Source organism: Heterodontus francisci, chromosome 19, assembly GCF_036365525.1.
Source record: "Heterodontus francisci isolate sHetFra1 chromosome 19, sHetFra1.hap1, whole genome shotgun sequence".
Classification (NCBI taxonomy): Eukaryota; Metazoa; Chordata; class Chondrichthyes; order Heterodontiformes; family Heterodontidae; genus Heterodontus; species Heterodontus francisci.
This window is the reverse complement of record NC_090389.1, coordinates 71,722,456-71,738,236: the sequence shown is the minus strand read 5'-3', so window position 1 is coordinate 71,738,236 and position 15,781 is coordinate 71,722,456. Positions and strand designations below refer to the sequence as shown.

Sequence of the window (15,781 nt, the reverse complement as noted above, 5' to 3'; positions counted from 1 at the left end):
ATAGGAAGGATGTGATTGCACTGGAGAGGGTGCAGAGGAGATTCACCAGGATGTTGCCTGGGCTGGAGCATTTCAGCAATGAAGAGAGACTGAAAAGGTTAGGGTTGTTTTCCTTGGAGCAGAGAAGGCTGAGGGGGAACATGATTGAGGTGTACAAGATTATGAAGGGCATTGTTAGGTTAGATAGGAGGAAACTTTTTCCCTTAGCGGAGGGGTCAAGAACCAGGGGGCATAGATCTAGGGTAAGGGGCAGGAGGTTTAGGGAGGTTTGAAGAAATATTTTTTTCACCCAGAGGGTGGTTGGAATCTTGAACGCACTGCCTGAAAAGGTGGTGGAGGCAGCAACCCTCACAACATTTAAGAAGTATTTAGATGACCACTTGAAACGCCATAGCATACAGGGCTATGGGCCAAGTGCAGGAATATGGGATTAGAATAGTTGGGTGCTGTATGGCCGGCACAGACACGATGGGCCGAAGGGCCTGTTTCTGTGCTGTATAACTCTATGACTCTGTGACTCTATTATATGTCATGTCTTAAATTACTCACTGGATCCCAAAATGTTGCTTTCTGAAAGAAATCTAATTTGCATCTGAGATGTACATGAGAACAAAGTTTGCAGATATTAGGATTTTGATACTAATCGACACAATTTTAATTCTTCCTTTGTAATTGTAAATGTATTATACTGTAGCAGACTAGGCACAGAAACTTAAAATACCATCAGCATTTGTAAAGGTAGGTTACCATTTCAGATGGGAACGCTTCATCAGAAACTGTGGGTTGTAGCTGTGAAAGTCAGCCTATGTGTAGCTTCATTGCACAATTCTGTACACTGAGCACAAGCGATTTGATTGTAACAGTGTTAACAGTTTATATTAACAGTTGTATTTGTAATTGTATTCTAGTATTGTAATATAACTACTCAGCATTACATCTGGTGAACTACCAGCATAATTTGTTATCAATTTAGGAAGACCCTTCAGAGAATGTCACAAAACAACCTGAAGAAAAAGATTCTATGCCTTACCTGCCGCATTGTTCTTTGTCTGAGCCTTCAATCTCACATCAGTGCAGACAGAAGAACAATGAATTTATGGGGAAGACTGAGAAGGTAACACAAGTACATTTAACAAAACATCTAATTTGCTTACCTCAAAACCGATCTCGGTACTGAGTCATATCAATTACATTGTAGTTGTATTTCTTTAGAGGACAAACAAATCGGCATTTCATTTTGCGTGAGAAACCAGTTATTCTCTAAACTGGAAACATGTTTACAATAAGTATTGACAAATAGCCTATATTATGTAGTATAAAGGGCATATTATATACTATTAAGAGCAATTAGGGATGGGCAACAAATGCTGGCCTTGCCAGCGATACTCACATCCTGTGAACGAATAAGAAACAGTATACTTTTCTCATACCTAAAATCAGTATATTGTTTTGAACAGGCTTAGAAACTTTTACTCAATTTTAAACAAGGTTTTTACTTTTTCAGGTAAAAGCATCAGGTCCTAGACAATTACCTTCTCCACCACATGATGCCTCCAAAGTTCACGGAAAGAAATTGCAGAATAATCCTGATAAAATTGTCGGTATCATATCAACAGCCAACACCAAGGATAGTGAAATTGGAGCCTCACAGGTTTGCACATTGATGATTCTCTTCTTGTATCACAATGCAGGATTTTCTCGGCAGTGTTGCCCCCCATCAACCACCCCACCCCCACAAAGGTTCCTGCTACTATATCTCACTCAGTCTCAGTACTATTGTTCATGGATCCATGCCATCAAAATTAACTTTTAGAGCAAGAGTGCAGCCTGTCAGGAGGAAAGGGAAATTTATCTTGCTTTGAGTATGACCATGTGTGGCCTTGAACTTCATTGTTTTCAGTGGGAAAAGAAATGAACTAACTGACAGAAGTCTACTGCTGCTTAATCTTTGCAAAGTGATTCTGTTAATTGTTTGCATACTGTATGTTAATTTTATGTAACAATTGGTGTAGATAATTATGTTTTGGATTTTTACTAGATATTTATCTTGGGTTCAGCATCTCCCGCTCACTCGGCGATTCCGCGCTGTTTTCACACAAACTTTCCCCACAACTCCGGCTCGGCTCCCGGATCCCGATCCCAGTAGCAGTACATCATTGTAAAAGGGACAATGGTGGGAGCTGATGAAATGTTTCATTACCTGCACCCCCTAACCCACCCTCTCCCAGCTCACCCCCCTCGCACCCCCTTCCCCCCACCCCCCTCACACCCCCTACCCCCAACCCCCTCGCAGCCCCTTCCCAGCTCCCCCCTCGCACCATCTTCCCCTCGCACCCCCTAACCCTGCACCCCTCTCCCCTACCCCCTGCAGCCCCCTTCCTAGCTCCCCCTCAGCCCCCTTCCTAGCTCCCCCTCGCACCCCCTTCCCTCCACCCCTTCCCACCGCACCCCTCCTCCTCGCACCCCCTCCCCCCCTGCACCCCCTTCCCCCCTACACCCCCTTCCCCTCCCACCGGCATCCACCTACCCCTGTGTAGGGGCCCTAACAACCCCACTGCCTTGTGGGCGTCTCGGGAGAGACCAAGGCTAAGGGAGTAAACCCTAACAGAATATCCAGAGCGGAACCCCAAAGGCGGTCATGTGTCACCTTTGGCATGTTTCCGGCAGTTCCTGCAGCCATACCGGTGCCAAACGTCGTGCTCTGCACTCCTTTGGACCCCACCAGGAAGGCCAAGAGGGGGGTTTTGACGCTTGGGCAACTGATAACCTCCATACATCCGCCCAGGCATGCGCCATGGAGAGGTCACTCCATAGTCGCCTCACGGCGACCAAATCAACACGGAAGGCAGCAGTTACGGGTTATAAGTCCATCTCAATTGGCATAGAGATTGGGCGCCACAGGTTGCTTTTGTCGGTGGGAGAGTTCATCGCATCTCACTGGACAGCTACCGCCCGCCTCAAACCGGGCAGCCCCCAGTAAGTAAGGTTCTGTCCTGCCACAGTCCACCTGCTTCAATGGGTGCTTGGAGCTCAGGGTCATGCCCGACAAGTGGACTGTAACACCGCACCAAACAGCACGACCAAAAAAGGGAAGAAGGTACCAGCCCTTCGTTTTGCAAGCTGGAACGTCAGAACTATGTGTCCTGGCCTGTCAGAAGACCTTACACAAATCAACGATTCTCGGAAGACCTCCATCATTAACAACGAGCTCAGTAGACTCAATGTGGACATTGCAGCACTTCAGGAGACACACCTCCCTGCGAGTGGATCTCTAAGAGAGCAAGACTACACCTTCTTCTGGCAGGGCAGGGGATCCTGAAGAACCAAGACAGCATGGAGTGGGCTTCGCCATCAGAAACTCTTTGCTCAGCATGATAGAGCCACCCTCAAATGGCTCGGAACGCATACTGTCCATCCAACTGCTCACCGCCTCTGGTCCAGTACACCTACTCAGCATCTATGCTCCAACACTCTGCTCCCCACCTGAAGCTAAAGGCCAGTTCTACGAGGAGCTCCATAATATCATTAGTGGCATCCCCAACACCGAACACCTGTTCCTGCTGGGGGACTTTAATGCCAGGGTTGGGGCCGACCATGACTCATGGCCCTCCTGCCTTGGGCGCTATGGCATTGGTAGGATGAATGAGAATGGACAGAGATTGCTTGAGTTGTGTACCTATCATAACCTCTGCATCACCAACTCATTCTTTCACACGAAACCCTGTCACCAGGTTTCTTGGAGGCACCCAAGATCACGTCGTTTTCACCAGCTGGACCTCATCGTCACAAGGCGAGCCTCTTTAAACAGCATTCAAATCACACGCAGCTTCCACAGTGCGGACTGCGACACTAACCACTCCCTGGTGTGCAGCAAGGTTAGCCTCAAACCAAAGAAGCTGCATCACTCCAAGCAGAAAGGCCGCCTGCGCATCAACACTAGCAGAATTTCTCATCCACAGCTGTTACGTAAGTTTCTAATTTCACTTGAAAAAGCCCTTGAAAACACTCCCACAGGGGATGCAGAGACCAAGGGGGGCCACATCAGAGACGCCATCTATGACTCAGCAATGACCACCTATGGCAAACGTGTGAAGTGGAATGCAGACTAGTTTCGATCTCACACTGAAGAGCTGGAACCTGTCATAGCCGCTAAGCGCATTGCACTGCTGAACTACAAGAAAGCCCCCAGCGAGTTAACATCTGTAGCTCGAAAGCAGCCAGAATCGCTGCACAAAGAACAGCCAGGCGCTGCGCAAATGGCTACTGGCAACACCTATGCAGTCATATTCAGCTGGCATCTGACACCAGAAATATCAGAGGAATGTATGATGGCATTAAGAGAGCTTTTGGGCCAACCATCAAGAAGATTGCCCCCCTCAAATCTAAATCAGGGGACACAATCACTGACCAACGCAAGCAAATGGACCGCTGGGTGAAACACTACCGAGAACTGTACTCCAGGGAAAATGTTGTCACTGAGACTGCCCTCAATGCAGCCCAGTCTCTGCCAGTCATGGATGAGCTGGACATACAGCCAACAAAATCGGAACTCAGTGATGCCATTGATTCTCTAGCCAGCGGAAACGCCCCTGGGAAGGATGGCATTACCCCTGAAATAATCAAGAGTGCCAAGCCTGCTATACTTTCAGCACTGTACGAACTGCTTTGCCTGTGCTGGGACGAGGGAGCAATACCACAGGACATGCGCGATGCCAATATCATCACCCTCCATAAGAACAAGGGTGACCGCGGTGACTTCAACAACTACTGTGGAATCTCACTGCTCAGCATAGTGGGGAAAGTCTTCGCTCGAGTCATTTTAAACGGACTCCAGAAGCTGGCTGAGCGTGTCTACCCTGAGGCACAGTGTGGCTTTCGAGCAGAGAGATCCACCATTGACATGCTGTTCTCCCTTTGCCAGCTACAGGAGAAATGCCGTGAACAACAGATGCCCCTCTACGTTGTTTTCATTGATCTCACCAAAGCCTTTGACCTCATCAGCAGACGTGGTCTCTTCAGACTACTAGAAAAGATCAGATGTCCACCAAAGCTACTAAGTATCATTACCTCATTCCATGACAATATGGGGTCCATGTCCATAGATCGCTCAAAGTTGCCACCCAAGTTGATAGGGTTGTTAAGAAGGCGTATGGTGTGTTGGCTTTCACTAACAGGGGGATTGAGTTTAAGAGCCGCGAGGTTATGCTGCAGTTCTAGAAGGCCCTGGTTCGACCACACCTGGAATATTGTTTTCAGTTCTGGTCGCCTCATTATAGAAGGATGTGGAAGCTTTAGAGAGGGTGCAGAGGAGATTTACCAGGATGCTGCCTGGACTGGAGGGCATGTCTTACGAAGAAAGATTGAGGGAGCTAGGGCTTTTCTCATTGGAGCGAAGAAGGATGAGAGGTGACTTGATAGAGGGGTACAAGATGATGAGAGGCATAGATAGAGTGGATAGCCAGAGACTTTTTCCCAGGGTGGAAAGGGCTATCACCAGGGGGCATAATTTTAAGGTGATTGGAGGAAGGTTTCGGGGAGATGTCAGAGGTAGGTTCTTTACAGAGAGTGGTGGGTGCGTGGAATGCGCTGCCAGCGGTGGTAGCAGAAGCAGATACATTAGGGACATTTAAGCGACTCTTGGATAGGTACATGGATGATCGTAGAATGAAGGGTAGCTAGTTAGTTTGATGGTTAAAGGTTCGGCACAACATCGTGGGCCGAACGGCCTGTACTGTGCTGTACTGTTCTATGTTCTATGAAAGGCACAATTCAGCATAGCGGCGCCTCATCAGACCCCTTTCCTATCCTGAGTGGCGTGAAACAGGGCTGTGTTCTCGCACCTACACTGTTTGGGATCTTCTCCCTGCTGCTCTCACATGCGTTCAAGTCTTCAGAAGAAGGAATTTTCCTCCACACAAGATCAGGTGGCAGGTTGTTCAACCTTGCCCATCTAAGAGCGAAGACCAAAGTTCGGAAAGTCCTCATCAGGGAACTCCTCTTTGCTGACGATGCTGCATTATCATCTCACACTGAAGAGTGTCTGCAGTGACTCATTGACAGGATTGCGGCTGCCTGCACCGAATTTGGCCTAACCATCAGCCTCAAGAAAACGAACATCATGGGACAGGATGTCACAAATGCCCCATCCATAAATATCGGCGACCACACTCTGGAAGTGGTTCAAGAGTTCACCTACCTAGGCTCAACTATCACCAGTAACCTGTCTCTCGATGCAGAATTCAACAAGCGCATGGGAAAGGCTTCCACTGCTATGTCCAGACTGGCCAAGAGAGTGTGGGAAAATGGCGCACTGACACGGAACACAAAAGTCCAAGTGTATCAAGGCTGTGTCCTCAGTACCTTGCTCTACGGCAGCGAGGCCTGGACAATGTACATCAGCCAAGAGCGACGTCTCAATTCATTCCATCTGCGATGCCTCCGGAGAATCCTTGGCATCAGGTGGCAGGATTGTATCTCCAGCAGTGAAGTCCTCGAGGCGGCCAACATCCCCAGCATATACACACTACTAAGCCAGCGGCGCCTGAGATGGCTTGGCCATGTGAGCCGCATGCAAGATGGCAGGATCGCCAAGGACACATTGTACAGCAAGCTCGTCACTGGTATCAGACCCACCGGCCGTCCTTGTCTCCGCTTTAAAGACGTCTGCAAACGCGACATGAAGTCCTGTGTCATTGATCACAAGTCGTGGGAGTCAGTTGCCAGCGATCGCCAGAGCTGGCGGGCAACCATAAAGGCGGGGCTAAAGCGTGGCGAGTCGAAGAGACTTAGCAGTTGGCAGGAAAAAAGACAGAAGCGCAAGGAGAGAGCCAACTGTGTAACAGCCCCGACAACCAATTTTATCTGCAGCACCTGTGGAAGAGTCTGTCACTCTGGAATTAGCCTTTATAGCCACTCCAGACGCTGCTTCACAAACCACTGACCACCTCCAGGCGCTTACCCATTGTCTCTCGAGACAAGGAGGCCAAAGAAGAAGAAGGGCGGCACAGTGGTTAGCACCGCAGCCTCACAGCTCCAGCGACCCGGGTTCAATTCTGGGTACTGCCTGTGTGGAGTTTGCAAGTTCTCCCTATGTCTGCGTGGGTTTCCTCCGGGTGCTCCGGTTTCCTCCCACATGCCAAAGACTTGCAGGTTGGTAGGTAAATTGGCCATTATAAATTGTCCCTAGTATAGGTAGGCGGTAAGGAAATATAGGGACAGGTGGGGATGTGGTAGGAATATGGGATTAATGTAGGATTAGTATAAATGGGTGGTTGATGGTCGGCACAGACTCGGTGGGCTGAAGGGTCTGTTTCAGTGCTGTATCTCTAAATAAAAATAAGAAGCCTCTCCGACCACTCCCTATGATTTGAAGCTTGCCATTATGTGCCCAATAGCTAGGTAATTTGTAGCGAGTCCAGGGATTGAAAGCAAAATAAGAGCAAAATACTGTGGACGCTGGACTCTGAAATGAGAACAGAAAGTGCTGGAAATACTCAGCGGGTCTGGCAGCATCTGTATAGAGAGAAACAAAGTTAACGTTTCAGGTCTGTGACCCTTCATCTGAACTGGCAAAAGTTAGAAATGTAACAGTCTTTGAGCAAGTGAAAGGGAGGAAGGGGGGAGAAGAACAAGAAGGAATGTCTGTGATAGGACAGAAAGGGGGAGATGAAATGACAGAGATGTCATGGAACAGAATGCAATTGGAGTGCTAAATAGTTGTAGTGAAAGACAAAACACGAGTCCAGAGAGAGTGATAATGGCAGAATAATGAACAGCTCTGTACAAAAGCAGAAACATGAAAAACAAGTTTAAGACTAGCATATGGTTAAGAAATAAATAATAAAAAAATAAAAAAAATTAATAAAAATGCGACTCATTGGCTGAAATTATTGAACTCACTATTGAGCCCAGAAGGCTGTAGAGTGCCTAATCGGAAAATGAGGTGCTATTCCTTGAGCTTGCATTGATTGAGCTTCACTAGAACATGAGCCCCATTATTTTTTTTTTATTTTTATATATCTTATTTTTTTAAGCATGTGCTAGTCTTAAACTTGTTTTTCATGTTTCTGTTTTCAGACAGAGTTGTTCATTATTCTGCCATTAGCACTCTCTCTGGACTTATGCTTTGTCTTTTACTACACTGTTTAGCACTCTATTTGTATTCTGTTCCATGACATCTGTCATTTAATCTCTCCCCTTTCCATCCTATCACAGATCTTCCCTCTTGTTCTTCTTCCACCCTCACCCCTTTCACTTGCCCAAAGACTGTTACATTTCTAACTTTTGCCAGTTCACATGAAGGGTCACAGACCTGAAACGTTAACTCTGTTTCTCTCTACACAGATGCTGCCAGACCTGCTGAGTATTTCCAGCACTTAATGTTCTCATTGAAAGCAAAATGCTTCTTACTGTATTTTGCATAATGTTGATTTTACATGGTGTCTCTCAAACTTTTTTGACTTCAGAAAACAATAGAATAAATGCTTCACTGGGCCTAGGCTTTAAATTGCCAAACAGATTTATTAAACAGTAAAACAAAAACAAAATATTGTGGATGCTAGAAATCTAAAATAAAAACAGGAAATGCTGTAAATACTCAGCAGACACTTTCCAGACTCGATATTGAGTTCGACAATTTCAGATCATAACCTCTGCCCCCATTTTTTCGGATGGCAGCTGTTGGTAATGATTTGTTATCCCCATTTACATCACCTTTAGCCCCATTTTTTTTTTCTTTACTTGTTCTGATACCATCTCCCTTTGCCTTGCGCCATCATTCAATTTGTCATTTCATCTTTCCTGCCTACCACCCTATAAAAGACCTTCCCTTTTTCTTGTCCCCTCCCCATCTTCTTTTTCTATGCCTTCGTATTTGCTTAAAACCTGTTACATCTCTAACTTTCTTCAGTTCTGTAGCAAGGTCATCAACCTGAAACATTAACTCTGTTGCTGTCTCCACAGATGCTGCCAGATCTACTGAGTATTTCCAACATTTTCAGTTCAAAGTGATTCCTGACAATGCAACCGGCCGTTGACGTCATCAGACTGCGCCAAGCTGCGCACAGGCGCAAAAGGGCTCCTGCACTCTGCATGTGCACGGCATACCGCATTGCCAGGACTGGTTGGCGCATGTGCAGATGACGTCATCGCGTAATGCTGGGAAGTGGGGAGAGAGCGGGCGGGGGGGGGGGGGTGGGGAGGGAAGCGGGGAGAGAGCAGGGGAGAAGTGGGGAGCGAGCGGCCAAAGACCTTGGTGGCGGCAGGTTTGGGGAGCGGCTGGAGAGTGGTACGTGGGAAAACGCTCTCCTCCTTCCTCCCCGCCCTCTTGTTCCCTGCTTCCCACCCCCCCGCCTGCTCCCCGCTTCCCACCCCCCCCCGCCCGTTCCCCGCTTCTCCCCCCCTGCCCGCTCCCCGCTTCCCCCCACTGCTCCCCACTTCCCCCCTCCCCGCTCTCTCTGGCCATTGTGTGCTGCCATGGGTTTACGTTGCTTTTCTGTGATTATTTGAGCAGCGCTAACTTTAGTCCTGGCAGCTGCCTGAACATTGCAGACTGTGACGTTTTAGTGGAACAGGCTGCATTTGAGCATGTGCCAGTACAGCGCCACCTAGTGGTTGCATTGTCAGCAAACAAATAGTAAACAAACAGAAGCAATGACACTGTGGATTTACTGTAGTTAGAGGCTTAACTATCTTTCCTCAGAAGGTAGAAAGTAACAACAGTTGCATCTACTGTGGTAAACTGCAATGTAAATTGGACCATACTAAAGGACATTGAATAATAACCTTTATGTTGTGGTTTGTTGCTGATTATCTGATGTTTCTGTCTCTGATGGCTTCAGACAGGCAATCCAATTAACTGAGGAAAAGAAATTAACCATGACAAAGCAAGTTTAAATATATGTCTGTTACACTAAATCAGAGCTGACAGTGTAATATATATCCAGACAAAACTACAAGGTGCTTGTATTTGAAATGGATAGCTTGCTCCTCTCTTGGATGACTGATGCAGTAAAGTATCTACATTCTGGGCTTTGTGTATCAGAGCAAGTTGGGCCATTTTCTGTGAGTGAACCAAGCTTTTAACTCTTTATGATAGAAAGAAAAGAAGCATCAGGGACAAAAATGCCTCATTTCTGTCACATTTATATATAATAGTGTTACCATGAGAGGAATGGTGTCTTGGCATGCATACACTCATTCATCTTCTTGCAAGGGCTCTCAACATTAACATGTCATTCAATCTGACTCTTCCCTTCAGTAGTATCCAAAGTCAATAACAAATATTCCACAGAGGCTCAAATTGAGATAGTTGACATTTTGTTGAGTCCCATCACTTTTATGTGCAACTCTGAAAAAGGGAAGGAGAAAAGGAAGTTTTAATCTTCAGGACTGTAGCAGAAATAAATCTACATGTTAATAATATACATTTCCAAAGTGCTTGAACATGTTGCCGCCTCCCAAATCTGCCCATCTTTCCTGGAACTCCATGTTTGAATCACCAATCATTTTGTCCCTACCAAGATGACTTTTATCAAAGTGACAAATGCCATCCTCTGTGACTGACAAAAGTAAACTGTCCCTCCTCATCCTTCTTGAACTGTCTGCAGCCTTTGACAAGATTGACCTCACCATCCTCCTCCAATGCCTCTCTGACATCCAGCTGGGTGGGACTGCTCTCACCTGGTTCTAATCTATCTAGTCATAGTCAGAGTAGCATTTGCAATGGTTTCTCTTCCTGCTCCATCATAGAGTCATAGAGAGATACAGCACTGAAACAGGCCCTTCAACCCACTGAGTCTGTGCAGACCATGAACCATCCATTTATATTAATCCTACTTTAATCCCATGTCCCCTACCACATCCCCACCTTCCCTCAATTCACCTACCTACACCAGGGGCAATTTACAATGGCCAATTTATCTACTAACCTGCAAGTCTTTGGCTGTGGGAGGAAACCAGAGCACCCAGTAGAAACCCACACGGTCACAGGGAGAACTTGCAAACTCTGCGCGGGCAGTACCCAGAACCGAACCCAGGTCACTGGAGCTATGAGGCTGCAGTGCTAACCATTGTGCCACCCTACTCGCTGTGGTGTTCCACTCTCATTCATGCCTTTGTTACCATTGGACTATTCTAATGCACTCCAGGCTTGTCTCCCACATTCTACACTCCGTAAACCTGAGGTAATTGAAAATTCTGCTGCCTGTGTCTTAACTCGCATTAAGTCCTGTTCGCCTATCACCCCTGTGCTCGCTGATCTACATTGGCGACCGGTTAAGCACTTTTTGATTTTAAAATTCTCACCCTTGTTTTCAAATCCTTCCATGGCCTTGCCGCGCCCTATCTCTGTAATCTCCTTCAGCCCCACCATCCTCCAAGATTATCTAATTCTTGAGCATCCCTGATTTTATTTGCTCTGTTGGTGGCCGTGCCTTCAGTTGCCTAGGCTCTAAGCTGTAGAATTCCCTACCTACACCTCTCTATCACACTTTCCTCCTATGAGACACTCCTTAAAAGCTCCCTCTTTGACCAAGCTTTTGGTCATCTGCCCTACTATCTCTTTGTGTGGCTCGGTGTTATATTTCATTTTATAACACTTCTATGAAGCACCTTGGGTTGTTAAAGGTGCTATATAAATATAAGGTGGTGTTATAATTGTTAATGTTTGAATACTTAGAGTATTTTTTGATACTGGACCAGTGAACAAAAGAAGCAATAATTTGCTATAGAAATAAATTATTTATTTAAATTACATTTTCAGAATGCCATTTTAAAATCTATTTTGTTTTACCTTAGGACCGTCCATTATCTGCCAGAGAACGAAGACGACTCAAACAATCTCAAGAAAAGTTCCCTTGTTCAGGTATTCACTGGAGTTTCTTTTCTCTCTGTAATTTCTTCTTCCCTTTTGAAGGTGTTGACTCCTTGTAGCGTAAATTCTACAGGTGTTGCAAGCCTTCTGGTATCTTGCTCACATGGCCATTATTCATGTGTATACCATGATAATGATTGTTGGTAGGCTATTTGATAGGGGCTGTTGGAGCCAACTGCAATCCTGATTTTAGTAGAGGTTATAGGTGAATTCTGAGCAAGATTTGCTGCACAACTGAGAGTCGGAATCTTCGGAGTGTGGTGGTCAACTGCAGTGCTCCTGCCACGACACAGACTGGAGATTGAACCCAAGACATTCCCAGCCTGCAAGGTTCAGCTTTTCACTGGAGTTTATTCCTAAGTAGCAGCAGTGTAAGATAGAAAACATACAGGAAGGTACTTTCAGTGTGAAGTACTCCTTACCTCTTAGAACATAGAACATTACAGCGCAGTACAGGTCCTTCGGCCCTCGATGTTGTGCCGACCTGTGAAACCATCTGACCTACACTATTCCATTTTTATCCATATGTCTATCCAATGACCACTTAAATGCCCTTAAAGTTGGCGAGTCTACTACTGTTGCAGGCAGGGCGTTCCACGCCCCTACTACTCTCTGAGTAAAGAAACTACCTCTGACATCTGTCCTATATCTATCACCCCTCAACTTAAAGCTATGTCCCCTCATGTTTGCCATCACCATCCGAGGAAAAAGACTCTCACTATCCACCCTATCTAACCCTCTGATTATCTTATATGTCTCTATTAAGTCACCTCTCCTCCTCCTTCTCTCTAACGAAAACAACCTCAAGTCCCTCAGCCTTTCCTCATAAGACCTTCCCTCCATACCAGGCAACATCCTAGTAAATCTCCTCTGCACCCTTTCCAAAGCTTCCACATCCTTCCTATAATGCGGTGACCAGAACTGCACGCAATACTCCAGGTGCGGCCGCACCAGAGTTTTGTACAGCTGCAGCATGACCTCGTGGCTCCGAAACTCGATCCCCCTACTAATAAAAGCTAACACACCATATGCCTTCTTAACAGCCCTATTAACCTGGGTGGCAACTTTCAGGGATTTATGTACCTGGACACCAAGATCTCTCTGCTCATCTACACTACCAAGAATCTTCCCATTAGCCCAGTACACTGCATTCCTGTTACTCCTTCCAAAGTGAATCACCTCACACTTTTCCGCATTAAACTCTCCATTGTAACTGTGTAATGTGCAAAACTGGGGTAAATTTTTCCAAGCTGGATTGATATCATTATAGGACTTCTACTACTGCCACAACCCCACCCACCCCACCACCCAGCAGCTGTGTAATATTTGCTCAGTCTGTTCACCTTACCCATGGTAATCATTTCTTAATCCAGTCTTGTTTGCAGTTAGCAACATTTCAAGTATCATTACACAGTAGAGTTACCTTCCTCTGCTCTTGTTACACATGCAAAATAACTCTATTAATTCTGATTTATAAAATACACTAATTCTAATTGTGTGGGTTTCTTCACCAGTTTCCACTTCAAGGAGAAGCTCACATTGTGTAGCTTTAGAAGCAAACTCATACGAAGAGGACCAAAAGGTGGAAGTCAGCCAATCCTTATCAGATATTGCAATCTATCACAGAAGGGTAATGTTATGCTCAGTCGAATTTATTGTGGTGTATTCTGTGCCACTTAGATTACTATTAGTCACACAAACCAAAACCTCATGCACACTAGTGCATAAACTCCTACTGGAAGACAATGAAGGAATTTATCTTTCCTTGAATATTTATGTATTTGAGGTTCCATTGCTATCAGTAGGAAAAGAACTTACGGCTGAATTTTGTTGAGCTCCCGATGTCAGGCTCCATGGCAGAGGGGCTGGAAGATCGCAGTGGCAGCGGCCTGCCACAGAGCCCGATGCCAGGATTGCCGGGCCCAATCTTCCCGGCGGCATTCTCCATGGCAGCCCCCCTCACCCCCTGCCGCTCGGTGAAGGGACCCAACTTTAAATACTTAAATAAAGGACACAACTACACTAACATACCATTTGCCACAATCATACCGGCTGGTCGCGATGCTCCATGTGATGGCTGGCACTCGTGCACCTTCACTTTCCCGTCTAGGGAAAGCTAGCGCCACTGAGGTGGGGAGGGGGAGATCTTAGGATTTTTAGTGTAGTTGTGGGGGGGGGGTGGGGTGGGGGGGTGAACTCTGCATTTCTAGTGTTGGGAGGACGGGTGACCTGATCAATTTAAGTGTTTTGGCGGGAGGGGGGTGGTGGGAAACGGGGATACCAATTATTTTCTGTGTATTCGGGAGGGGGGATGGTTCACACATTTATGTACAGTGTAGTGGCAGGGAGGGTTCCAGGTTTGAACACTTTTCTCTCTGTGCATGTCTGGCAGCCCTTTATAAATGGCGCCAGCGCAGAGCCCAACCCCACCATATGATTGGAGGTGCGAACCACCCTGCATATGGAAATGATCCACTGCATGCTAGATTGTGGCGGCATGGCGGCTCGCACGTGCGGACTGCCATTTTTTTCACCTTCCGCCACTCCTGGCAGCGGGAAAACAAAATCCAGCCCTTAGACTCAAACCTTCTCTACTGCTGCTTAAACCTGAAAATAAAATTATTCTGTTTATTTTATAATTGTTCATAAAACAAATGGCACAACTAATGATCTTTTTAATAACAGGAAGGATTAGAAAAATGTAACTGCAGTAGTAGACAGTGTTGTGGGATTTCATTTAAATTATTGAAGGTCTTTGTACAGTCTACTTTTAATCCAAAATTACTTCATTCTAATTATCCATAATTCTGTTTATTTTTAGCACTAAATAGATAAGTGCTTTTTTTTAGTTAAGTTGCTTAATTTGAAATTCTGGATAATTCTTTACAGTGCAAAAAATAAATAAAGTAATATAAAGGCCACTCACAGTTTGTACAGAAAAATGAGCAGTTGTGGAATTCAATCCCCCAAATGCATCAAAAATTCTGGAATATTATGTAATAAAAACAGAATTAGAGTTCCTCAATTCCTGTAAAGAAGTTGTTCTGATATGTGATGTAACTGAGTAACCTCCAACTGACTGCAAGAACTGCCATGGGAAATCAAACCCATATGAAAATCTTCCATCTAATGTGCATCTATCAGTTTCAGATGTAACAGTTTCTAACGTATACTAAGCACATGTTACACTTGGTTGTGTTAGATAACATTCATAAAACAAGAGATCATAACTGCATAGGTAGGAAAATACCTGTGAGCAAGTTGTGAATGAAAACTACCAATTAAGTACCAAGGAGCTATAATACCAACCAATCAAAAATGATTAGTGGACAAATAGATAAATTAACTAGCAGGAAAGTGAAAGGGGAGCCAATAAAACCATTCAACTGTCATCTTATCTTCTAAGTAACCAAAGGACAGAGTTCTAAAAATAAGCATCATAATATAATTAGTACTAACTAAAAACAAACATCATATATCATTTCTAACATCATAACTACAGAATAACTTAGTTCCCAACAGCATCTATTAAACTTATTTCTAAAGATGTCTTTTGTATTTTTGACATTTTTCCATGAACATTTCCATTTGGAAGCCTGTTCCTACATTTTGAGCAAAGAAACTCAACCAAAAAGTAGAGTCTCTTCAATGCTTCAGCATCATTGCATGTGTCACTGCTATCGACTGCAATCCCAGAATATGCATAAGACTCCCTCATTTTCAGTTTAATAAAATAATGTGGGCTTACAGACAGGAAGTCATGGCTTGCTCTATGAGTGACCATGTTATTCATCACAAATAAAATTCTGGTGCTTTAAAGACAAATCCAAAATTCTGAACTCTGATTGGACAAACAAAACATGTTCTCCTATGTAGCCTTCTGATTAGAAAACAGATGCAAGGAAAATG

General features: G+C 45.3%; 1 protein-coding gene across 2 annotated transcripts in view; it reads left to right on the top strand.

The window, feature by feature from the left end:
- nek4 (NIMA-related kinase 4) overlaps positions 1 to 15,781 on the top strand; it is a 63,476-nt gene that overhangs the window by 32,623 nt on the left and 15,072 nt on the right. For both annotated transcript variants that reach the window (XM_068051916.1, XM_068051915.1), the window contains exons 9-12: positions 974 to 1,114; positions 1,505 to 1,651; positions 11,797 to 11,863; positions 13,387 to 13,502. In XM_068051916.1, coding sequence (XP_067908017.1) covers positions 974 to 1,114; positions 1,505 to 1,651; positions 11,797 to 11,863; positions 13,387 to 13,502 — 471 coding nt within the window. The remainder of the gene's footprint in view (positions 1 to 973; positions 1,115 to 1,504; positions 1,652 to 11,796; positions 11,864 to 13,386; positions 13,503 to 15,781) is intronic.